Source organism: Arvicanthis niloticus, chromosome 22, assembly GCF_011762505.2.
Source record: "Arvicanthis niloticus isolate mArvNil1 chromosome 22, mArvNil1.pat.X, whole genome shotgun sequence".
Classification (NCBI taxonomy): domain Eukaryota; kingdom Metazoa; phylum Chordata; class Mammalia; order Rodentia; family Muridae; genus Arvicanthis; species Arvicanthis niloticus.
Genome location: NC_133429.1, coordinates 7,198,340 through 7,225,159, shown reverse-complemented (window position 1 = coordinate 7,225,159; position 26,820 = coordinate 7,198,340). Strand labels below are relative to the sequence as shown.

The 26,820-nt window shown below is 44.7% G+C and overlaps 1 protein-coding gene across 1 annotated transcript in view; it reads right to left on the bottom strand.

The window, feature by feature from the left end:
* Polr3b (RNA polymerase III subunit B) overlaps positions 1–26,820 on the bottom strand; it is a 97,101-nt gene that overhangs the window by 5,581 nt on the left and 64,700 nt on the right. Inside the window, exons 21-27 of the mRNA XM_076919779.1 lie at positions 26,491–26,649; positions 25,154–25,271; positions 22,529–22,671; positions 8,129–8,232; positions 7,454–7,620; positions 3,807–3,920; positions 1,004–1,177 (exon numbers count right to left, since the gene is read on the bottom strand). Of these exons, the coding sequence (XP_076775894.1) occupies positions 1,004–1,177; positions 3,807–3,920; positions 7,454–7,620; positions 8,129–8,232; positions 22,529–22,671; positions 25,154–25,271; positions 26,491–26,649 (979 nt within the window). The remainder of the gene's footprint in view (positions 1–1,003; positions 1,178–3,806; positions 3,921–7,453; positions 7,621–8,128; positions 8,233–22,528; positions 22,672–25,153; positions 25,272–26,490; positions 26,650–26,820) is intronic.

The following is a 26,820-nucleotide window of genomic DNA, read 5'->3' as shown; positions in this document are numbered from 1 at the left end:
GGTTTTGTCAGCTACATGGGACCACAGGGTTCCAGACCCCAACTAGCCCTAAGCTGAAGCTTTTAGTCTTTGGCAGACTAGAGTGACCACAAACAAGAGAGGTGCTACAACTACACAGCACATAGCAGACCCAGGGAGCATCACCCGGTAAGACGGCCTTTAGACACCAGACTGCTGTCGGAATTACAGCAGCCTTGTGAATTGCGTAATGAGTAAACTGGCAATTCCAGTGAGGGATCTCTCAGCAGTGATATCCTTCACTAAGCATCTGCCAGCTATAAACTGGAGAGTGGTCGGTAAGACAGCACTTAGTGCGAGGGCATGGCTTCTGCACTACCGAACTCCTGGACTTAAACTGCATCTGACACAGCAGACACTGAATGCCTGCTGGATGAGCAAGTGAGACAGTCAGTCAGTTATTGTGGAATGTACAGTCAGATGTATTTGCCATAGGTAAGGGGTGTTCAGTACACACACCAGGTCTTAGTGCTAGCTTTGTCACTGTAAGATATGGAGCGTGGGTCTGAGGTTACCAATAAGGGCTTGACATAACTTTCCCTAAGAAGTTTTTTTTAAGGTTGAGACTCACGTCATGGATGGTTGTGAGCAACCACGTAGGTGCTGGGAGCTGAACCCAGGTCCTGGAGCAAAAAGTACTGAACCATCTCTCCAGCCCCTGAGATACTATTAAAATTAAAGTCTGTACTACTTAGAAGCTTCAACTACAGCATATATATACACACACACACACACACACACACACACATATGCGCAGCACTGAAGAATCAACATACAAATGCAGACTCAGGGGAAGCTTGGATGGACAGGTCAGCATGGTGGGATGCAAGCATGGTGACACACAAGCACAGTGACACTCAAGCATGGTGGCATACAAGTTATCACAGGCAAAGGCTGCATAGCAGCTGAGTCTTGTCCACAGCACTCCTTGAGCCATTACTCAAGCCAAGGGATGTGGTCTAAGAGATATGTGGCGTCCACTTACCAGCCAGAATATCCCAGGAGTCCACACTGCCCGCAGACATCAACCTCGAACGCGTCACTTGAGATCATTAGTCTCTCCAGCAAAAGCATACTAGCTCCATAGCCGATTAAACAGTCACGTTCCATTTCTCCAAGACGCAAGCCGCCATCTCGAGATCGCCCTTCAGTGGGCTGCCTTTGAAGGTAATGAGCAGACTACGTTAGGCACAGAAAAGGGAGGCAGCATCACAGGCTGACTAAAAGCATGGCTTTGGAGAAGGCGCTCTTGCCAGCCAAGACACCCATTAGACAGTGACCTTGAATTGCTTCAAAGAGTGTACTAGTGGCTCTTACTATGAAAAAACCCATAATTGTATAGTCTTTATCATATGACATAACAATATATTATTTATATAATCCCCCAAATACTAGTGTTAGCATTCATTACTCTCACATCAAGGTCATTGCTATTAGGCTACTATAGTCTTCAAATCAGAAAGTAAGGTCTTTGAGTATTTTTAGAGATGTACTGTTACTTAGAAGCAGAGAATAAAGAAAGTCAGACTATGGAAGAAGCTTGGGTCTCCACTAGCTCTTAAGGGCTCTGTGCTGCCAGTTTCTGTCAACTTGTTGAGAACCTGGCCACACTCGGGAATAGGGAGTGTCAGGTGAAGAAACGCCTCCATCAGACTGGCCTGTGGGCATGTCTGTGGGCCATGTTTTTCATTGTTGATTGATGTGGGAGGGCTCGGCCTACTGTGGACAGTGCCATTCCAGGGCAGGAGGTCTTAACTGTGCAAGAAATGAAGCTGAGCAACTCGGGAAGCAAGCAGGAAGCACATGTCTCCATCTCTGCTTCTGCTCCTGCCCTGGCTTCCCTAGGTGACAGACTGTAAACTATGAGCCAAATCAACTTTTCCTTCACAAGCAGCAGAGAGCACACGAGAGCAGGCCCCAAAGCCTGACACAGTAGTGCCTTCAACATATGCTGAAATATTAATACTGATCTTGTTGTTATAGCTGGACATTACACTGGGAAATCAAGAGTAGGTTATTAGAAAATCTACATATGAAAAGCTGATACAAGGTCTGAAGGAGCCCTCAGTAGAGGAAACACCTCCAAGAACACAATCCCTGCCCACTTGGATCTGCTGGTAGACCCTCCCCAGTCAGCCATTCCCTTCATGAGGCCGGCAGACACGGTGAAGGTGGTCATCTACTGTGGGCAGACGCGGTGCTCCCATTTCAGCCGCCTGAGATAACTGACTATGTTCCCAGACAACCTCCATGCTGAAAAGGGACACTTACTGACATGGAACCTGGGGGTGGGGGTGGGGATGGGGGACAGCACCTGGCCCCCACAGGGTCTCACTGCTCAGACAGTAACAACCCTGACAATCTTAGCTCTCCTTCCTTTTTTGACATTAAAAACATTTTAAGAAGATGATTCTATTTTATGTATGAGTGATTTGCCCACATGTATGTATGTGCACTACATGTGTGCCTGGTGTCCTCAGAGATCAGAGAGGGCATGGGACGCCCTGGAACTGGAGTTGAGGATGGCTGTGAACTCCGCCGTGAGTGCTAGGAACTGAACCTAGGTCCTCAGCAAGAACACGTGCTCTTACCCACTGAGTCGCCTATCAACATTCTGAAACACCCCCAGCCCCCGCCCTGACTCTGACAGGCATCACACCTGTTGAAGTCATGGTCAAGACTGGGTTTGGCCTTTAAGAAGCAAGGCCAAACGGTGGCTGCTCCAGTTCCTCTCTGTACAGCATGCTCAATGAAAATGAGGGAGCAGGTACGTACTGACACCTGTCACGTGCCTGTACCTGGTCCTTATGCACTAGCACTCTGTAAGTGGGTACTATCATCCATGAGGACTGTGGAGACTCGAGAGCCGTCTAACAGGCCTGTGATGCAATCTTGTTTTCCCAATACCTTTTCTGTCCACATGAAGACATGTGCAGCTGCAGGAGGCAGACTGCAGTCCTAACTCCCTTTCCTGACACACTCCCTGTTCCCAACCCTGACCACATGCCTTGAGCTGATTCCACTGTGGCTTGACCTCTTGAAGTAAGGAAATACCTAACTTGTTTTTAGGTTTTACAGGAGCTAACAGCGAGGGGACTTTAGAATTTTAGAGAAACTTTGGACTTTTAAAATGCTGGAATTTTTTAAAGACCATGGAACTTTTAAAAGTTGGTATGTTTTACATTATGATATTAATATGACATTTTGGGGACTCAAGAGAAAGGAAAAGTTACAGTTGAATACTGCTGTGTTGAGTTCACATGGGATCAACTGTGCTGGCTAGATTTTGTTTGTCTCCAACTTGACATATGCTACAGTCTTCTGCGGAGAAGGAACCTCTATTGAGATCCCCTGTAGGCAAGCTTGTTGGGTATTTTCTGGATTAATTCCCGAGTGCTGTGGGCAGGAACTGCTCATTGTGGACGGTGCTATTCCTATGCAGGTGGTCCTAGAGGTATCAGAAGGCAGGAGGAGCGAGCCATTAAGAAGCTCTATGGCCTCTGCCTCAGTTCCTGCCTTTAGGACCTGTCCTGGCTTCTCTGTAATGGAGTGTCACCTGATAGTCGAAAGATTTAATTAAATTCTTTCCTCCCAAGTTGCTTTTGGTCACAATGCTTTTCTTTTGTTTAATCACAACGACAGAAAGTAACCAAGACCATGTTTAACACATCCACATTTTGGTCCCTTAAGGGAAACAAACTTTGCTGGGACTGCTGATCTCCACAGAGAAGTGACTGATGCTTTGACCACAGCAGCAGCTCCCCACCTCCACTCAGTGCTCCTCGTACCTGGTAAGGACGGCTCGTGGTCCCCGGGCCCGGGCGTGCATTTTATCCAGCACCATATGTTTCAGTTTCTGATAGTACACAGGTCCAAAATAGATGTATGCTTCTAAAGGCTCACTGAAAGAAAAGCCAACACTGGGTTTAAGCAACAGAGTCTGTGTAACTGGACAGACAGCCTTCGCTAGGCCTCATCACCTGGAGGTTTTCCTTACTTGTCTTCTCAGAAATTTATGACCAAAAGTGTGAGGACAATCTCTAGCCTGTAGTCAGTGAAAAGGCTAGACCAAGGCCACAGAGGCATAGCACTGTATAAAAAGATGCTTTCACAGAGAAGCACGCTCTCAGCAGGACGACCCTATTCACAGCCACCGTGTCACCAGACCAACAGCTTTTCTTGATTTGTTATTTCCAGATTGATCTTGCGTCTACTCTCAGCACTAGACAGTCTGATCTACCGTAACAATCCAGAGAGATTCCTCCCAAACTGGAAATCAGAGTAGATTATAAAATCTCTAATGGCGTCTTCTGATATTCTATGTAGCCCAAATTGTACACGGCTATCATGTCAAACACTACAACTTCCACTTCAGGACCTGTCCCCAGTGGCCCTGCTGACATTCTCTTCTGTCAGGTACATGCACAGCTCTGTCAATCCTACAACATAGCTTAAGCTGGCCTGGGACTTCCATACAGCCTGGGCTGGTCTCTACCTCCTATATGCTGGGATTAAAGCTGAGAGCCTTTTAAAGGAGCCCCCTCCCCTTACTCTTAGCACCGTTGTATATCATCAGTTTGTCTGTCTGCTTACTGTCTGTCTTCCCTTGAGAAATCAGCTGTCTCCTTTGCCACAGTGGTTCCAACATCTATGACCCTGCTCTGCATACAACTAGTGCTCAGTAAATGTTTGCTACACAACTTATTCCACTAATGAATAAATACAGTAAGAAGCTCAAAAGTGAGTATGTAAGTGCTATGGCAAAAAAAAAAAAAAAAAAAAAAAAAAAAAAAAAAAGTCTGAAGCAAACAGCCAAAGAATGGACACCTTTAAAAATCTTTTTATTTTCTCCAAGTGTTCTTCCTCACAGGGAAGGAAGTGCTGTTTAACCCAGGTGCACTGAGCCTCCACTTTTGATGCTATAGAGATATGCCCAGTGAGCCCGAGAGGTTAGGTAAGAGCCGGTGACTGGTGTGACCAGGCTCAGAGCCAGGGCTCTCTCTGCCTGCCACAGTGGCTCATCAGAAAAACAAGTTCACTTTGAGCACGGTGAGTCAGGTGGGAAGGGCCACAAGCTGCAGAAAGGCAGCTGCAGTCTTTGGCCCAGCCTGCCTGCCCTAGCTCCAATGTGCTAGTACCAGAGTGAAGGCTGTCGCAGTTACCGAGTGCTCCGTGGATTTCAGCACAATGGGACCCTAGGAAGTCACGGGGGGAGGGGGAGGTTGGGGGGCAAGGGCCTTGAGAGACCCTGCTCTTGTCCCAGACTGTCATGGACACTGCATGACCTCCGCGATTCAGTTTTCTTGGTTGTGTATCAAGGTGGTCAGCCAAGGGTCTTTTCAGTTTTAATAAATGACTGCAGTCCTCAGGGATGGCACTCAAGGTAGACTTCATGGACCCCTGCCACCCAATGCTATCCCATCATCAACAGAGTAAAGCCACATGCAATTGCTGCCTCTAGCTATGATCAGGAACACGGGTGAGGACCTAGGGGCAAATCTGAACAGTCTCAGCAGTGCTTCTCAAGTGTTGGCATAGAGACGAATGGCAAAGAGATGAAAACCCATGTGGGCCCCAAGGGAGCGGTGTAGCCCACAGCAGTCCACACAGCTGTCCACACATCTGTGCACAGCACACAGCATGCAGTCAGCCTAATCTTTCAGTGCATTTATGTTTAGGAAGCTGCACTAAATGGGTCCTATGGTGTGCACACTCTCTGGACAATATTATTTCTGAGTAGAAATGAAGGCCAGAGGTTTGGCGATGGCTGTGCTTTTTTAAAATTGACCCCTAACTATTTAACTGAACCACACTTAAATGGAGGAAACCATTCAGGTTTTCATAAAATAAATTTATTTTTTTAAACATCCCAAGAATGATTTACTTAAGGAAGCCCATATCGCTACCATCTGGGCATGTTGTTGTACAAAGCACTGGATCCAGATTTTCAGCAGAAATGGATTCTGGGCAAGCGCTCTCTCCTCTGGAGCATTTCTTTGTAGTACCACAGTTGAGCACTGTATCCTCGAGCATGCTTCAGCAACCTGCACCTGTGCTTGGGTGGCTCACAGCCCAAGGGCAGGTTAAGCAGCAGGACCCTGAAGTCTTAATACAAAGGTTCACTCACTCACTCACTCACCCACTCGCTTGCTCACTCACTCAATCACTCTATGTGAGCGCATGAGTGCCTACATGGGCACACGTGCATCGGTTTAGAAACTCATGGAGACCAGAAGGTGTTGGATGCCAAACTTGGGTCCTGTAAAGCAGCAGCCAGAGTTTTTAACGGCTAAGCCCTGTCTCCTCCCCTGGAGACATACCCTGTATGTGCTACAGGGTACGGAAGCAGCAGATCTGATCATACATGCTATGTGAGCCGAGTTCAAGACCTCACCATTCACTATAATTGCATGGACTTGTGTCTGTTAAAGGTGGCAGCTAGACCCTTCACCTTATCTTGTCCAGCCTCACCTCAGGCTGCATGGCTACCTCCTAATGGAATAAGAGTTGGGCGGGCACCTACCACTTCTTGGGATTTATTCAGTAAGTGTACTTTCCTCTGTACAGCACTCTGAATGACACAGCTTCTGTCCCTCCATGCCTTATGCAATCTCTCCTTTCCCCTGTCTTTACGCAGTGAGAGACAGTTCTCAGATTTACCCGTCAGGCACTGCTGGAGCACCTGTGCTAAGCTCTGGAGACTGGGCAGTAGAGCCAGCACAGCAGCCTGCTCTCATGGAGACTGTGTCCTAGCTGGGAGACAGCAGTCTGAGGGCATGGGTCTGAGGGACGATGGCTGTGGAGAGCAGCGGGGCAGGAATAGGCAGCACTAGGTCAGAGTTCAGGTGGGTAATCAGTAGGCAGAGGCAGAGGGTGAGCCTCAGTCATGGCATGCATGAAGCCCTGGATTCAATCCTCCTCGCCAACACAGAACAAAAACAAAAACAGAAACCTCAAAGCCAAACCAAACCAGACAACCACCTGCTTGGCAGGCAGTCACTGAGGGCCTGCTGGAAATTAACTTGTGTTTGCTACTGTTCCACGTCTAATAACAAATCCTAACGGCCAGCTCTGCGGTTTTATTTACTGTCAATGCCTAGCACACATTAGGTATGAACACTGGGCTCCAGGATAAGAGACAAAGCACTCTGTCTCTGTGCTCGGCACAAATCTAGCAGTCTGGGAAATACTGCATCAGATGCAATTCATGTACTTCACAAAAGCAACATAGAAACCCAAGCTTGTTAAATGACAGCCTTATCAACACAACTGGTGCCCTCAATGTTTGGCTTTCTACGTGTGGTCTTTCTTGGATCAGAAAAAAGCCCCAAGGCTTGGTTCCTTCTGACTAAGGCAATCTTGGAAAGTTATACCTTACAGCACTCCTTCTTCAGGGCCCTCCCCTGCAATCTCTAGTGTTTAGCAGCACACTCACCCTGTGATGCCTGAGGTGACGTAGTCTTTCCCCAGGTAGTTGTAACCATGTCGAACGAGGTCTTCACACACATCCTTCACTTTACTCCCTCCAAAGGCAGTGCCGTAGTGGAACCTGCCGTCTAACACACCTGCCTTGCCAGCCAGCAACTCAATTAACTTTCCAACCTGTGGGACCGGATGGGAACAAACTAGGTGAGTGCTTGCCCGGATGGTCAGTTCTCCTGGAATACTTGCCTTTTGGCCTATGTGCCAAAAAAGTAGCCTCAACCACAACCACCAATAGTGAATCATTACCAACAGCAGCACTGGGGGTCTCTTGCTGAAGAACCCTGGCCCATGTGACTAACTTCCCTGACTGAATTCCCTAGTTTTCAGACATCGAAATTCAAGTACCGAGCTAAGTACCAAGGCCACAAGGCCCATGACAGGACTGGAAGTGACTGCTGGCAAGAGACATGGAGCAGGCTCAGCACACAGGACTCTCTGTGCTGAGGGCCACAACTGCCACTCACATGAAATAAGTGCAAAAGCACTTGTCATTCGCCACAGAGGAGAGTGAGTAACGGGGATGAGGAGTCCGTTTATCCATCAGGGGGCCACTCACTGTAACTAAACTAACTGCCCACTTCTTTCCTTCAGAACAGCACCTCTGAAAAGCCCAAAGGTAACTGACCGTCATTCTTGATGGGAAGCCGTGTGGGTTCATTATGATGTCGGGACAGATGCCAGAATCACAGAACGGCATGTCTTCCTGGGGGACGATCAGGCCACAGACACCTGGGGGAGAGAAGATTTTATGGCATGTAAAGCAAATGGGCAGGAGGGAAGAATACAGTACGTAATTGGGGTCTCCCTGCTGCTATCTCTATCCCCACTGTTCTGAAACCTTCCCACTGTCTCCATCAAGAACAACAAAAGCAATTTCCAACAACCCTGCTAGCCAAGCAGTTCAGAAATGACTCTCCTTGCAGAAAAGCACTGTAGGCTGTGGACTGGCATGCTGACATGACACACAATGGTACTGTCAGGCTGCCTGCCCACCTTCTCTGAGCACCATGAAGACCAAAGGGCAGTCTCGGGCCGGCTCTCGTCAGGGAAGTTTTTCAATCCACAGTTTCTGCTCCTTGTCAGCTAGATTGTGGTCTGCTGGGTTTTGTGCCTAAACCACAGGAATTCTCTGACCATCAAACAAAGAGTGATTAAATACAACTAATTATGTAAAATGTGGTTTTAAAAACCTGTGACAACAAATCTGTATGTAGGGCTGGAGAGAGAGAGTTCAGTGGTCAACAACACCAGCTGCTCTTCCAGAGGACCTGAGTTCGGTTCGCAGCACCCACATGGCAGCTCACAACTGTCTGTAACTCCAGTTCCAGAGGAATCTAACACCCACACATGTAGGCAAAACACCAATGCACATAAAATAAAAATAAATAAGTAAATCATTTAAAAGGAAAAAAAAAAAAAAAGGAATCCTATGCACGGCTGAAATGCTAACAGGTCCAGACACTGGCTGCAGGGTTGGCTACCTTGCCAGGGCTTCCTTGGCTGAGCTTAACCTGCTCTAAGGAATTTTAATTCTTATAGCTTACAGCACATTAGAAAGTGATCTTTGATTGAACTTGTAAAGACCAACAAGAAAAGTAAGAGCCAATTCATTCTTAGAGCAAAAGGCCAGAATTAGACATGGAATTCTAAGAATGGAGGCCGAGCAGAGCAGCCTTCCAGCTCAGCACCCCACCGACATTCTCTTAAGGTAGCAGACCTGAGCAGACCGAAGCAGTGTTCTAAGCTTTCAGAGATTTTGATGCTAAACAGTTTTTAATTCTTCTGATTTGTTTTTCTTGGGAAGATGAGTGGGGATAGAATTTAGGTGATCAATTATAATGCATATAAGAGCTGGAAGACTTCCCAGAACAGCAGAGTAAGGAGACAAATGCTCTTACACTATAGTGTAAGAACAGACACAGTAATAATGGAAAACTCATTTCCCCTGTGTGTGAATGGACCAACTTCAGGACCTACTGAAAAACCCAAGATTTTCAGTCCTCTTCGTCTTCTACATAACTTAAGCCACTTTTTCAAAAAAACCAAAACCAAACCACCTAAGTTATTATTATTGCAGTGTTGGAGCTATGACCTAAGACATGATAAACAAGCACCCCTAGAGCCCCCCAGCTTCTTTAAAATGAAAGCTTTATGATCTGGATGGCATGAAGAGTTAAAGCACAGAGGAAGAAGTCTGCCTGCTCAGTTACAACTGTGTCAGTTAACATCTCACTGTTTCCAGTGGCTGCCTGCTCAGTTACAACTGTGTCAGTTAACATTACACTGTTTCCAGTGGCTGCCAACAAGACTGCAGTCAGGGCTTGCTGAGTTGGATTCTAGAGCATACAGTTTCTCTGATACTTATTTTAGTTGAAACGTTTTTTTTTTTTTTTTTAATCATATCATGATATTCATGCTTTCCTGTATGAATAACAGAAACAGTTACTTGATATGCTGTACTTCATATCAAGCAGAATATAAGACTTGTCCCTTCCCTTCAAAACCACATCTCATCCATAATGAAATTATCTGACAGAGACTGAAAGTTACTGGAAAGTCTACTTTGAAAGAGATCAAATTGGAAATCTAGGTACCCTAAGGACACCATTGTACAGCAAAGAGCAACATGTTGGAATCAGCACCCTACAAGGAAGGGGTTGAGCCTGTGAAGACTTGTGAGAGTCAGGGTTCAGAGATTGCCCTTAAACAAAAAAATAAAGGGAAAATGCAGCACCCTCTCAGGCAGGACTCACAGGGATGCTGGTGTCAGCCTGGGAGAGGCTGCGGTCCACCCTCCATGCCACCACAAGCTGGGAGCTGGGGATGGGGGGGGGGTGCGGGACGAGAGGGGATCTCAGAACAGAGTGAGGCAGAGCGACATGCGGGCTGGGATTTGAAGACAGCAGGAAGACAGAAGACTTGCACTTGGAATCTTGGTTTTAGTTGACATGTTTAATTGAGCCAATTCAACCTCATCATGCTATTAAGATGACATGCTCATTCCTAAAACCTGAATCTAGTAATTTTCCTCCAGGCTCAATTAATCTTTACTTTTGGGAAGTCCCCCCCTCCACCCCCATTTTCTGCCTTTTCCTGACACTTGTGGAGAAAAACATACACAAAGGAGCTTTTTTCATTCCGTCCTATAATAGAATTGCTTTGGTTATATCTGAACCAAGGGCACCTGTAAGCCAAAAATTAAATCTTTGCTAACTTAAAATGACTCAAGCCTCTGAACCCCCTTTTCTATGCCAAGACGGTTCCCATAGCAGACAGGCCTGTGTTGTTTGTTTTGTGAGAAAGCGAGTGATAAAAGACCCATGAAATCGACACAGAAAGCCAGAGCAGCGGAGAGAGGCGAGGGCTCTCCATCACCGCGGCTTCTCCCCTCTGCTGACTTGCCGAACAATGGGAGCTACACATCCAACTGCAGATCCAACACAGCTGTGCATTTCATTAAATGAAGAGCACTAGTGACACAAGTAAATAATTAACTTATTCTGCCCCACTGACTGTGCTTATGAGACCAGTCATAGCTGACAGAGTTTAATACAAGTTAACACAAAGGGACCATAATGAGCTTAGAAGTTAAAACAAAATATTTAGACAGAATTTGATGATCTTGAATCTCAAATTAGACAGATGATTTTTTAAGTCTGCATTTTACTGAATCCATCAGGGGTAAAGAACTTTCTTAGCCTTAGAAAGACACTTTCCCCCATATTTTTCTTTCCTTCCACATTTCTCTGGTTCAGAAGTATTCCAATCTTCACCACACTGAGAAGGCTTCTTTTCTTTTCTTGCGGTGAAAAATTAAAACTGTGTTTCATCAAGGAGCAGAGGCGTAGAGTCCATTCCAGCACTAAGAACTTTTAAAAGTTGTAGTTGCTTTTCCTTGAATGCTGGCTTCAAATGCAAATGCCACGCAGTGTGCTCCAGTGTGTTAACCCCACCCCTGCATCTCTGGAAAGAGGATGAGTTCCAAATAAAGCATGGCTAATGGGAGCTGTTGGGAAATGATCACTGATTCATACCTTAAATGCTTACACAGCACTTCAGATTTTAAAATAAAATTTCATCCCCTGGCCCATGCTGATGTCTCAACTCCATTGTTTATAGCACAGCCTCCTGGTAGCAAAATGCAAATACATTTTGCTCAGAAACTTTGATGTACTCGCTGGGGGTAACTTGGAATTAGGCCACAGACTGTATCACAGGACTCTTAGCAAACAGAAATCGATGAAGAAAAATAGAAGCTGGGAAAGTTCGGAGCAGATGATGCCCTGCCAAGAGATATTACTCCACCAGCACTGACACTAATTCCAAGGGCAGAGAAGGAGAACTTACAGAGTGCAGGGAAGCTACAATGGGGTGCTAGCCCACTCAGAGGCACTGCAGGTGCCTGTACCAAGCTGCTATCTTTATTTCTACAGCTTCAGAGAGCAACCCAGAAATCGTGTAGGAACAGGTTTGTCCACAGAAAATACAGTTGGCATTATGAATCATTTGGTTTTCTTAGAATGTATTTCTAATAACTAACATTAATGGCAACTGACCTATTAGTTTTAGTGGGCTGGATTTGTGTGATGGAATACTTTAAATTAAATCAGAAAAAAAAAAAAAAAAATCAGGGTGTCGTAGCTCATGCCAGTAATGCAAGTATTGGAGCAGCAGAATTTCAAATTTAAGGCCAGCCTGGGCTGCTCACCGAGACCCTGTCTCAAAAGAAAACAAACAAATGAAAAACCCAAAAAAGAAAAGAAAAGAATTACCATTTTAGAGCTTTATCAAGACAACTGCAGTGATATATTTAATTCGAGAGATATTTATGAGGTGACACCCCCATTGAAGGCTGACTAGCGTGTGGTTTTCTATTAGTTGTCACACAGTATTACTAAGATATACTGTGTGACACACACTCTAAGGAGGTGAGGACACAACTCTAGGCAGGCAGATACAGCCAATATAGATCAATCCGAGCGAATGTTGGAAGCTAGCACCCTTCTGTAACTGCACTTGCTGTGGTTGAATGTGCTAGGTGATGCAAGACACATCACAGGAAGGCTACAGAAATTACACTGATTAGAGCATAACTCATTGGGATCCACTTTGGTAGATACTTCACTGTTAGGAGACTAAGTACTCCAGTCTCACACTGCTTGAGAGGATGGAGGAAGTCATCCTTTTCCCCACAGTCACACTGTAGGAAGAAGTGAGCCTTTTCCCCACAGTCACACTGCAGGAAGAAGTGAGACTTTTCCCTACAGTTACACGGCACCAGGAGTCTGGAGTCTAGACAGTGAAGGAGCAAACACGACTGGTGCCATGTTTGTTCATGAGGTTCATGAATGTGGTGAGATGGTATCTGTAGAGTTCATCTCTCCTTAGATCTCAGTCCAGTGGAAGGAGGATAACAAAGAACCAGGTGACCTTAATCTGATGCTCTTCTGTTTAACAGATGCTATATGGGCAGTCAGTGTTTGACTGGAATGGAAGGAGAAGTGACGAAGCCTTAGTAGTCTTTCAACTGGGAATAATCAGCACATCTATCATCAGGCAATTAACTGTGTTAAAAGAACCGATGGGCTAATACCAGAGAGCAACTTTATGGTCCTTAGACAAAAATCTAAATGCAAGAAATTATTATTATATAAGGCACCTAATTGCTCCCAGCAGGAAGTACTATAGAGGAAAGCAACTTAATGACTGGCCAGCCCCGAGCAGCTGCCCTGACTGGTCGGAACCTGCATCCTTCAGCCTGTTCTGGCCGTTTCACATTACCAAGAAGCTGCCTTCTAACATGCATGTCTAGTGGGAACTGTTTACTGCTGATGAATATGGTACTACATAAGGCTAAAGCAGGAGCCAGAATGCTCTGAAGTTTGACTGTTCCTATCACGTAGGAAGTACCAATAAACTCATGTCTGTGGGCCTCAGAAATGCAAATTTCTACATCAAAATGTGAGGCTACCACAGGTGGCCTCCTTTCTTCCTTCCAGTTATCAAACTAACCTTTTCTTTTCCTCTCTACCACCTTAAATCATTCTGAGGGGGAGAGAGGGGGAAGAAGGAAGACAAAAATCGTCCTATCACCTCCAGATCTAGTGCATCACTTGTCACATCCTGGCTGATGTAACTGCAACTCGGCTCTTCCTTACAGGTTAACAGATAAATAATGCATAAGAAAACTTGATTAGCTTTCTTATTAAAACATCACTCTAAATGAGAGGAGGCGCTGGAAGACAATAGCGTTTTTACACAGCTTTCCCATGAGCAGCTGAATGGTTTGATGTGATACATTTGCATAGTCTGAGGCACACAAAGGGCTGATTAATTGAAACCCTTACAGTGATTCTGGAAGCAGCTATTGTAAAAACAACCACCACAGGAACTTTACAAAATACACATGGCTAAATGTGTCAAGAACTTAATGAAATGTGTTGGCCTACACTATTTGGAAACAGAATGGGAGATTTTTATTCTAGGCCATAAAACACTAAATACCCTAATTTCAAAGCTTTAGCTGGGTATTTGCTGAAAGGGCAGAGGCTACAGTGAGCCACAGGAGATCTAAAACTTGTTCTTAGAAAACAAATGAAGGAAAGTCTTCTCTTACAACGAGGTGTCTAACGAGGTGTCTATGTGGGTGCAATCTGGACCTCTAGCATTAGTACTTGCTGGAATTCCTGTCTGACTTGACTCTAGGGATGCTGAACAAAATGCACCTTATCTTTAGTTCCCACCAGTACTTAGTCACCCCGCTACTCTCCCACTTAGACATTCAAGCAGGATCAAGCAGCTGGGAAGCCTAAGACCTCCAGTGTGGAGAAGGTGGCCTGGCAGTGGATTTTGACACCCTGAAGAGCCGTGAGGACAAGGTGACAGCCATGTCACTATTACTCCAGGCTGAGGTCTTCTCACTCACCCAGGTAAGAAAGCACTACAGAAAAAACCTAATGAATGAAATTCTGGGAAAACTGGCCTTTTACTTGTTTAATAAGCAGGCTTCGCTCTCAGGTTTTCTAGCACACATGAATAAACATTTTCTTAACCTCACAACCTCTGCAGCTCCACAGAAGATGCTAAATGTTCTGGATAGTAAGGCCAGAACTTCTTTTAAGATATACTTCATCAAAATATTAATAAATTAACTTAGCAATTAATTAACTTAGTAATTAAAAATTACTGAATAATTTTTAGAGGCAAGCAGTCTTTAATGGGACTTGCTTCGAGCAAGAATCAAAGATAACTATTCTAGAAAATTCTGTCCATAAATAGACTCTCCTCTCTAAGCCAACGATAAATAAATAAGCTGAACCACTATGTGAAAACTGTATTTAGATACGATTATGCTTTTACTTCAAAACAAAGTTGACTTCTGAGCGTCTTAACTGGCTATCTGGTCTCCGAGGAGGGAGGGGGCACTAAGGAATGGATGTCATTATCTCAGATTTGCAGTTATTAAAAAGCTTCTGTTTGCCAGGACAAACACTCTTGCTCAAATACAGTTTTTCCTTAGAAACACTGCTTGGCATCGCTGCGGTTCTGTGATCTGCGGGACCTTTGTTGGAGGTGCTAATCCTTTTTCACATGAGAGACTGAGAAATGTTCTTTCAGGAGAGTGATATATTGCTTTTCCCCTCTCCACATCAAAGGGTCTACTCGTTCCTTGCTCACTGTGAATGGCAGCAACAGAAAGAGGATATCCAGAAATATAATAATTCGCTTTGCCTGGACACTGAGATGAAACTTAACTCCTTAGACTAATGTAATCTTTTCCTAAAGAATTAAAAAAGACCAAGAATGAAATCTAATAAAGGCATTATCAGAGGGAAAAGTCTCAATATGAAAATATTATTTGGCACCGACTAAAAAAAGTGCTTGAGATCTGTCTATATAAAATTTATAAATGCCAAGTGTTACTACTTCAGAAAGGAAGTCCAGCTCCAGAATGCACCAGTGAGCGTCATGTGACCATCTTTGAATCTTTACCTATAAAGCTGATTACGACAGGAAATGAAAACACACAGATCTGCAGACCCACTCCTCTGCTCTACTGGCCCCTTTGGAAGGGCTTCACATTTGAACAAGGGAGTTTTTGCATAGCCTTACTCCCCAGGTGAAACCCCGAAACATGGAAAAGATCAAAACTCCTCAAAGAACTCAAAGCCAAAGCAGACTTTGCCTCCTCTGTAAACACACATGGCCCGCTGGCCTTTGCTGTAGAGGAGGCCCTCACTGAGGAGCCCGCTCTCCCCAAATATTCTTCATCCAAAGCTCTTTGGGCCATGATCTCACTGATGGTGATCTCACTGATGGCATTCATAAGGGATCAGGCAAAGTCCCAAGACAAGTCTCTACGAAGATTCTGACGGTCATAGGGAATGGACTGAAGTTTCTTTACTGCAAAATGCTGCAACAGGTGTTGAGAGTGTATGGGCCTCTTTCTAATCTTCATCCAAGACTTTTCCCTTTTGCAACAATGTCTGTCTGTTTAGCTCTGATTTTTGGTACTGCTGATGTTTTGGTGTGTGTGTGTGTGTGTGTGTGTGTGTGTGTGTGTGTGTGTGTGTGTGTGTGTGTGTGTGTGTGTTTATTTTGTTTGTTTTAGACAGGGTCTCACTATGTAGATGTGGCTGTCCTGGAACTTGCTCTGTAGACTGTATCAGCCTTGAAATCACAGAGATCATCTTGCCTCTTCTTGGCAAGTGCTGGGATTAAAGGCTTGTGGCCCCACACCCGGCTTAACTTCAGTTTTGGAGGGTCCAAGGGGAATGCTGCAGGGACTGAGAAAACCCTTCTGCTTCTTACCGAGGTCCTTCTCTGGCCAATCATGGTCTTTGCTCATCACGCTGGGACACACTGTGGTGAATTCTCTTGTTGTACCTAACCCACCCATTCCACCCTCTTCACTCTTCACCAGCTCTTTGATCATGCACAGCATAGCGCTACCAAGCTCAACTTCCTGCCCCAGTGGCTTCACTTAGCTATTTATTATCCTGTTACCTTGAAGTGACTATGATTGAGCAGAGATCAACAATGATGATCTATGAAACTGACATCTCCAACTTGTCTCCAACTGCTCGAGAGGCTATTTTAAGAGGTATTAGAAATGTAATCTAATCTGTGTATCGTACATGTACTAAATGAGTCCCTAACAACAGCTTAAAAACAAACAAACACCAACAAAAAACCCAAACCAAAAGCAGAAAACAAACCAACCAAGCTGTCTATAGGAGCATACTACTCCCTAAACACCAAGAGCTTAACTCCGGGTTTAAAGGCGGAGCGTAAATACATTTCATTTCAAAATAACCTGTAGGCTGGGCGGTGGTGGCGCACGCCTTTAATCCCAGCACTTGGGAGGCAGAGGCAGGCGGACTTCTGAGTTTAAGGCCAGCCTGGTCTACAGAGTGCCTGTAGGCTTTCTTCTAGAGAAGACTTACAGGTCAACTTGCAGCCAATGCTGTATTGCCTAAAGAAGCCTACATTTGAAAAGAGTGGAAATTAAGCTCCACTAACCAGTGTTCTTAACTTGGAATGTGTCTGGACCACAACAAACCAGCCACAGCAGGAATGATGCTGTGGCACATGCACCCCAGAACCCCACAAACGCTGAGAGTTTTTATTAGCCTATTTCGCAATGATTACTAAGCACACAGATGGTGCTGTGGACCACAGTCTCCAATGTATCCTCATTTTACTTGGTAATATCTAACTCTCCTAGGTGGGACCCAGTTCCTCTCTGGGCTCTGCCAGCTGAGTTGTGTGACTACTGTAATCACTCTTCCCAACAGTCCTCCATCTTCTGTCTTCTGGCTTTAGAGATCACATCTGGCCAGACAACTGGGAGAATGGTCAGAATTGAAGGCTACAAATTTTACTTCATTTTTCATGGGACTGAATTTTAATCAATCAAGCTACTAAAGCCTTAGCAGATGATCAGTTAAAGAAGGAAGTGGAATACTTTCATAATTTCAGTAGAGAAGGCACATAAGGAACTACAGTTGGGGAGTGTGCCTTCTGGACAGTTCAGGACCCATTCGTGTATGGCAGCTTTCATGGCAGATATCAACAGATTTATATAGGAAAAAAATGAGAATTTTGAAGAGAAGTCCTCTCAAGAAAACACAGAAAAGACTTGGAAGAATTATAAAGACATAGTCTCAGGAAAAGGCTGTACTTTTTCTGGAGAAACTTCCAGGACAATGGTAATTCCCGAGGTGATGACAATGGGGTATCAGAACAGAAAAGAGACACCTTCAGACAGTTTAATGGAAGAGGCAACATACTCAGAACATGCTGGAGTCAAATCTAGTTCTGCAAGCATTAAACTCCTGGACAAGCATCCTCTCTGAGGCTCAAATGCCTCACCCTGTGTGGTAGGAGTCTCAGCACTGACTAGAGCTATATGTAAGACAAAAGGAGAGACTATACATAAAATGTTAGTAATTATCAGCACACCAAAAGTGCCACACCGCAGGGGACAAACAGCACACATGATCCCAGCTGCTATCCCTAGTGCTACCCACTTGTTGGCTCCAGTCTCATACCCACTTGCCCCCTTTACTTAGAAGTCTACCAGACATCACAAACCTGAGGCCCAAACTCTTCAGGGGTGCCCTTGCCTAACTCCAGGACATGGTTCCTGTCCCATTCTTGCCCATTTTACTAAAGAGCAAGTTGCTTGCTCAGATCACAGACATCCTATGGTTTGAATTTATTTCCCTAAACATATGTGTGAGAAACTCAGTCCCAGTGTTGGCTGGTGGGGGACTGCTGGGAGGTGTTTAGGCCTATGGGGGCTAGCTCATGAACAGCAAAGCACTGAACACAGAAGCATCTGAGGCTACAGATTGTATTTTATGCTCGTTCTCTCTCTCCTGTGTGCTCTTTTATCCTTTCACTGTCTACCAAGAGATGATGTAATTAAACAAGCCTTCAACAGATGTGAGACCCGTGGCCTTGGGTTTTCTAGTTTCTAGAACTGTAAAAAGTAAACCTCTGTACTTACAAGTTACCCAGACTAAGTATTCTAGGCATAGCCGCACAGATCAGATGAAGTCAAGAGGTTAAGGGACCGAGGTCCCTAAAGGTCACTGGTTAGCCAGTCTAGCCTAACCAATGAGTTCAGGGTCACTGGGAAACCAGTTTCAAAAAACAAAAAAAGAAAAAAGGTGGAATGTGAGCAAGGAATCATACCAGATGCCAACCTTGAACCTTTACACACATGCTCAGATGCAAATGGCACCTATACACACGTGCTCACATGCATGTGGCACCTACACATGTGCTCACACACACGAGGCACCTACACACGTGCTCACATGCATGTGGCACCTACACATGTGCTCACACACACAAGGCACCTACACACATGTGCTCACATGAATGTGGCACCTACACACGTGCCCACACACGAGGCACCTACACATATGTGCTCACATGAATGTGGCACCTACATGTATACATGCATAAACACACACACACACACTCTCTCTCTCTCTCTTATAGAGAAGCAGCTCAATGTATCCTGTGATATCAGTCTACATGAATGAGCTACATAGTAATGCTGTCAAAATCCTCAGGGAAACAATTTTCATTCTAGAATATCCCCAACGAAGCATAGACCAATAGATAGGATGACAGAGCACAGGACATGTTTATACATACATGACCTCATGAAATTTATTTCCTATGATACTTTTCTCAATAATTTAAAGAACAACTATTCTACAAGGAGAACAGGTTGGCAGCTGTATTTAGTGATCACACACTTTTACTCCCAGCATTAGGAGGCAGAGTCTGGTGGACCTTTGTGAGTTTGAGGCCAGCTTGGGCTACATATTGAGCTAAGCCTATATAGTGAGACTATCTCAAAAGTAAACAAACAAAACCTTCAAACCCCCCCCCCCCCAAAAAAAAAAAAACCAACAACAAAAGAAGTAATTACAGTTAAATGGAATCACAGAGATGAACCCTAATCCAATATGCCTGGTGTATTTATAAGACAAACACTAGGGATGCAATTAAAGAGAGGAAAACGCCATTTGAGGATGCAGCAAGGTGACAATTTGCAAGCCAAGGAGCCAGGCCTCAGAAGAACCTGTATCTGCTAACACCGTGCCTTTGGATGGCATGCCTCAAGATAGTAAGAGAATCTTCTGCCGCTGTGAGCCTCCTGAATCTGTTGTACTTTCTGTAGCAGCCTTACTATATTACTACAGTGCGTACCCAGCATCCTTGTGAAACAGCTGCTTGGTGCTCAAGCAATAAGCACTTGGCATAAGCAGCTTCTGGCACTGGTGGGCTTCTGGATCATGAGCATTATTTTAAAGCCCCGCCTCCCCAGAATGTGTGCTCTGCAGCAGGGGTCTTCATTGTTCATCTCTACCATGATTTTTGAGTCAGAGTCTCTCATTGAAGGTAGAACCCACAATTCAGTCAAACTGGCTGATGCAAACCCCAGGGATCCTCTGGTCCTTCCTCCCCTTCCTCAGTGTAGAGATTAAGAGGTGCACTGATCCTTCCTGTGTTTTTTTGTTTTTGTTTTTTTCTTTTTTCCCATGAGTTTTGGGGATTTGGCCTCAGGTCCACTGTCTATAGTGTGGCAGGCACCTTACAAGTGGAGCTATCTCCCTAACCAGACACTGGACTTCTAATACTGCTGAGAAGCTCTGCTTCCGAGGATGAAAGCCAGTCTGGAGCAGGAAGGAGGGGGCTCAGTAAGGGAGATGTGTTTCCCCAGATCAGAGTACTGATCCCGAGGAAGGCTGTACGAGAGTCTGCTGATGGTATGCAAGAACAGTATAAAGGCAAACAGGCGATTCCCAGAACAGCAAATGAATAAATGAGAGAAAATTATTACTCAGAAAGAAACTTATGCTACAGAGGAGCCGTACTCAGACGACTACTTATCTTGAATTAAATGCTGTCTATGTAATTAAATGACCCAATATTACCACAGTCCTATTTGGGGTGCTGAGGGGTGGGTGTGAGGAGAGGTGTAAGTTCCTGAGCCCACCTGTCCGTCTGAGAGTGAATCAGTAAGTAACACGGAAAATGAAGGAGTAGTCAAACAGTACCTAGAAATGTGAAGGTGCAAAGGGACAAAAGTGCTTCTGGGAGACACGGGAGCAGGAGAAGCAACGACCAAGCTTTCTTTCAGTGTACGTTCGGCCTCCTGTTCTATTTGCAGTGCTGCAAGTACAGGGCCTCCAGAGGGACATCATCTACCACAGAACTGTATTAGCCCACTCCTCCACTTTGAATACAACAAATCAACCTTTAAAAGCATGTGTGTGGACCAGTGAGATGACTCAGCAGGTAAAAGTGCTGGTTGCCAAGTCTGACGACCTATATCTGAGTTTGAATTCCAGAAGGCACCGGATGGAAGGAGAGGACCCCTGAAACTGTCCCGACTGCCACAGATGTGCTATTGTATACATACATGTAAACATAAATACACAGAACAAGATACTGTGCATTTATTACCTGATAAATATCATGCTTGCAAGTAAATTTATATTCACTCAAGGGCCCTAGTCTTTCACTACTCTTTTAAGTCTCTGCCACCTATTTTGCTGTTTGGTTGCTTCCCTTTCTTCCTCCTAGCTTTTCAATAAATCTGACAAGACTGTAAGACAGGGCTGTCAAGGGAGTGGGGGCTAATCAGAAGGTCTTACCTCGGATTAAAAGGCATCTGGAAAAGGAAAACTAGGAAGACAAGTCCTCACTGAAGTAAAGGTCAGCCACCCCGGGAGGATACTCTTCAGCTTGCAGAGAAACATGTATGTCAGAGGTGCTAAAACCAACCAGATCTCTAAGGCCACTGTACACACAACTGAGCCAAAGGCGCTTCTGTCAGGGAGCCTGATCTCTATCATACTGATAGTTTGGGAAATGTTAAACATAAAGCCTTCCCGACATTTCACTCGGAGGCCCATGTTTACTGGTGCTTACTGACTAGGGTTCAGGTCGACAGCAGTGCTCTGTCCGTGCTGTGTATGGACTCACAGGTGCTTCCGGTAAACCCAAGGACATTCCACCATCGAGAACTGCAGGTAGTCTCAACTCAGATACTCTTACCTCATACTGACGCAGCATCTGCTCTGAGAAAGGCTTCACTAAACGTATGACTGGAAAGTCATGTTTCTGTAACTTCAGTGGGACTGAACCTAGCAGAAAAGCTCTGCCATGCTTATCAGTCTCCAGTTCTTCACACAATACTAAATGGACTTGGGACTGAGTCTTAGCCAGGCTTTCTATTGCTGTGATGAAACTCCATGACCAAAAAGCAAATCGGGGAGCAAAGGGTTTATTCACTTTACACTTTCACATCACTGCTCATCCCTATAGAAGTCAGGGCAGGAACTCAAACAAGGCAGGAGCTGATGCAGAGGCTATGCATGGGAGCTGCTCACTGGCTTGCTGCTCCTGCTTTCTTACAGAACTCAGGACCACCACCCCAGGGATGGCAGCACCCACCACGGGCAGAGAACTTACGTTTCAATCACTAATTGAGAAAATACCTTATTGCTGGATCTTATGGAGGTATTTCCTCAATTGAGGACCCCTCTTCTCAGATGAGTGTAGCTTATGTTGTCAAAGAACTATCAGGCAGTAATGTGACATGTGTAAGTTGATACAGAATGGGACTTTGTTTTACGGAATACTGATATTTTCTAACATGTCAAATTCTGTTCTGTCTAGATAATAAGTCAAGTAAATGAGGGTAATCACATCTGTGAGACAAGGGATATTTAATTGTGAGGCACCTCCCAGAGCTGAGATTCTATGAGCCAACAGAACACTGAATGGCTCAAGCATGTCCCTTTCCTAAGAAGAATCACTACTCCTGTTGTATGCACTTTGATGGGTACGGTGTCCTGATTTATAATTCTAGGCACAAAAGGAAATGAAATGAGTGAATGATCGGAGAAACATGCCCACTGTAATCACCTCAGTCATTAATACTAACAGGAGAATCTGAGAAACAGCACGCAACACTTGGGGTTCCACTTACCCTTTTGTCCATGGCGACTGCTGAATTTGTCTCCTATCTCTGGACGCCTCGTCTGTCTCAGGAGCATCTTGATGAGGAAAGCATCCTCGGCATTGGAAGAGATCATCACTTTCTCGATGTAGGAGTCTGTTGCACCTTTGTACCTGATGTGAAAAGAGAGTCCTTCAAGTAGCCTCTGACTGCCCTTTGCCAGTCTGTCACTGTAAGGCATATTCTCTTCAATCTTACCACAAAATATTCTGATATTCTCTTCTCATCCTCTGAAAAATTACTCATTCCCAACATTAAATGTAAATTTTACTATTTCCCATCTACAGTCGTTACAGTCGTATACATTTATTATGAGGCAGACATAATGTAACAGTCTTATGGTGACTGCTATATTATAACTCAGCTACTGAAGGGGATGGGGTGGGGGAACAGAAAGAGAGGGGGAGAGAGAGAGAGAGAGACTGTGAGTGTGTGTGGCAGAACTTGTAGCAGGTGAAAGGAAGGCAAAGGGTTTGTGCTGCCTGCGACTGGCTAGATGGAGATGCTTATCACCATCAAAAAAGGTTAGGAGAAGCCAGTTTTGGGCTGGGGAGGAAGGTGGTTTGACTCAGGTGGTACATGCCAGCCGCAGGCAGATGTCCTTTTGGACACATCAGTAAAGAGTCAGAGAGTGAGGATTAGGTTTCTCCAAGAAGGGAAACGTATCCAGAAAAGGGACAAGTGTTACTAGCCAGGACAAGGCTGCCACCAGGCCACACAAGAAGGGAGACCGTGGGAAACCAGACTGGAGGAGGGTGGGGTAAAGCAGTGCTAATAGTAAAATCAAGGGAAGGGTCTGTCTGTCTGTGGTGTCAAATGTTTTAGAAAGACAAGACACACGAGAGGTTCCACGTGGATGAGAGAGACACTAATATACAGGACCAGAGCACGAGATGCCACTGACTTTGCCATATCTGGCCAGCTCTGAGTCTTCTTATCTGTTTATCCCCTCTTCTTGGACTAGGCTCACTGCTGTCTGCTGTAACTAGCATACCTCCTGGGGCAGCAAAACAAAACAAAACAACATTCCTAAACTGAAAGAACACAGGCTGTAGCTGGCCACCTGCACCATAGCTCTTTCAGTGGGATGGAGAGATGAGAATTTGGGAGTGAGGTGAAAAAACAGGAACGGGGAGACCCCCCAAAATAGAGAAACAGAAGAGGAACTAGCTAGGAATGAACCCAGAATCCACTTTTCTTCTAAGATGATAAACATATTTGAGCACATTTTCTACTGAGGGAAAGAAAGTGATGTTGAGACAGGGGGATGGTTTGGAAAGAGGAGACAAACGGCAGAGCGTGGTTTCTGGAAGAAAGGAATGTGCTGACTCATGGTCCTGAGTGCCATGAACCATTCCTAAAAGAGCTGCCTGCTCTCCTATTCCACAAACAAGTTCATGGCTTTCTCTCACGCTGCTACATTTAATACAGCCCTCAAGAAGGGTTCTGATGCCAGACTGCATTTAAGTCCCACCTCTGTTAAATACAACTGGTGGCCTCGAGATGGCGGCCATGTTTTCCTTGCCTCTGTTCCCACACCAGTAGAGTCTAATGAACTTCTAAGAGAACATAGCTCGTGGGGTGAAAGGGCTGACGAAGCTCCCACACACAGGATGTCCAGAAGACTGACCGTACAGTAGGCGGTTATCATGATGGCAGCAACCGTACTTTTCTTTTTTTCTTTTTTTTAGGTTTTTCAAGACAGGGTTTCTCTGTGTAGCCCTGGCTGTCCTGGAACTCACTCTGTAGACCAGGCTGGCCTTGAACTCAGAAATCCACCTGCCTCTGCCTCCCAAGTGCTGGGATTAAAGGCGTGTGCCACCATTGCCCTGCACAATGGCACTTTTCTTATGTGAGAGTCTCTTGTTGTTCTATGCCATCCCCTCCCCACCGCTCTCCTAAGCCTAGGTCAGCTTGTCTAAGGCAGAACAGTCATCTTCCCTAGAGGGTTCTATGTCATAGTGGTGATGACCACTACTGGCTCACCTCAGTAAGCTTCATATTCCATTATATTTTAGAGTTGAGAAGAAATTTCGAGATTAATAAATTTGACTCTTTCATCATACAGAGAAAACAATGGTTTTAGATGCTTTACCCAGGTGAGGTAACACAATTACAAATAATCTAGACACAGCCCCATCCTAGTATACTGGTGATGTTGTAATGTGGTCAGTGTTGTATTTTTTCTATAACACAAATCTGGTTGTTACTCTCTGCAGAATGAATTCCAAATTCTCCCGTGTGTTAGCAATAGCAAGCTACACTGATCCTCCAAACCTGGGCCTTTTATACTCAGTGACTTGCTGTTTCTTCTACACAGAACTCCTGTTCATTTGGCCCATTCCTCTCACCAGGTTATACCATTTATAAGATCCCATACTGTTTTCATGTAAGAAAAGGTATCCAAAGTTGCCATTTCTAGTTCTTCAACGTATAATGATACATTGTATTTATGTATACAGTGATACATGATACATTGTATCTACGTATATCTAGAACTCAAAATGGTCTAACTCCTGGACACATACTCATATATAACATATAATTCCCCACCCACTCTTTTCTCGAGCATCTCTATGTCTTATCAATACGCACGTGATGGGCACATCTTTATACTGTGGCTGCTGTGGCACATTGCTCCCTTCCAAAGGGATCTGAGTCACTGTGGGCATGGACTTGTTGACAAGCACCTGCTTGTTCTCCACCTTCTCACCTACAGAAAAGAGAGGAGCGTTAAACACATCACCATCCCCTGTGCTTCCTCATGTGATGAATGAGAAACTGATTGAGGACTAAGTGCCAAGTGAAGCCCCACCTCAATCAACTAGAACAGCAAGGCAGACACCACCCCAGTCAATGGACTTGATGTATCTCTTAGGGTATCAGAACAGGTTAGGAGCACTACTTGTTTGTAGACATTTCAATCAGTACCAACTCACCACCAGCTTACCTTGGAAAGGAAAAAAAAATTTCTGGTTTTGCTACTGTTTTAGTTCAAGGACCAGTTTCTTAGATAATCATTCTCATGCCACGGTAATCAGTATTAAAGCGTCATAAAAATTTCCAAGGAAACAAAGGGAGACAGAGTAAAGGAGACACACACTGTGCGGCTTGGCGGAGTCATGTCCCCTAGAGCAAGCACTGTCCACGCAGGGCTAAACTATGGCTAGGTTGTACAGAGGTGACTGGTCTGACAACAGAATGTTCAGCTGGTCCTTGTGTTCTGCACAGCCCTAATATGCAGTCTGCCTTTCAGCCAGCCTCAGCCCTCTGCTCCTGGACACTCAAAGGTTCCCACCATGCTTTTCTGACTCTTTAGCAGACACCTCTTGGCCATCTGGGGATGTCAGTTCACTTTCTAACAGAGGCACTGTGGATCTGCCACACCTGGGCAAATCCTCTTGCCACACAATGGTCTCAGTTCTCTCCATGATCCCTTACTCTGGGTGTAACCTGACATACTTATGTGATCTGATGCAATGGCAGCCCCCTACACTAGCCTGTAGGACTGACCCAAGGCTGTCTGTTATATATACAAATTCATTACACATTTGTAATCATAATGAAATCCTTCCCTTTAGGGAAAAGTGTAAGTCCAAAGTCAGACCATAGGCAAAACATGCGAATTAAGAACTAACCAGCATAGATGCAGAGTCAAGACCATATTTAAAACATAGTTTCAAGTGTGGCTTTTGTATAATTTAAGATTATGCCTAGCATACATTTTTGCTATGGGAAAACATACTTAATACATAGAAAAACAGAGGAAGAAAATTCAGTAAAAAATGACTACAGTGGCTGAATCTAGATGGGAATATTACAGATTGGTTCTTTCTGCCCTGTTCACCAAAAATTCAGAACTACTGTTAAATAATGCTTACAATTTTAAAAAGTATACACAGAAGTTCATTATTTTTTTTAAGGTTTTTTACCTGGAGAACAAATGCCATCTGCATCTAAAATTTCATGTCGCCAGATGGGTTTTCTGGTAGCAGCATCCAACATGGGACCCATCACCTTATCAAAGGTCTGATTGGTATAACGTTTCAAGGTGCACTTAGCATTTTTATATACAAGACAACGCCCAAAACCTGAAATGAAACCCCAAATGAGTCAGAATCCCTGGTAATATGAAACTAAGAAAAGACATGGATTTGTGGTATTCAATAAGCCACTTCACCACACATTTCCAAAAACAAAATGAAAAAACAAACCTCAGACTACTTTACCATTGGTAAGTCTGGAACTGGCAAAACCCAAGT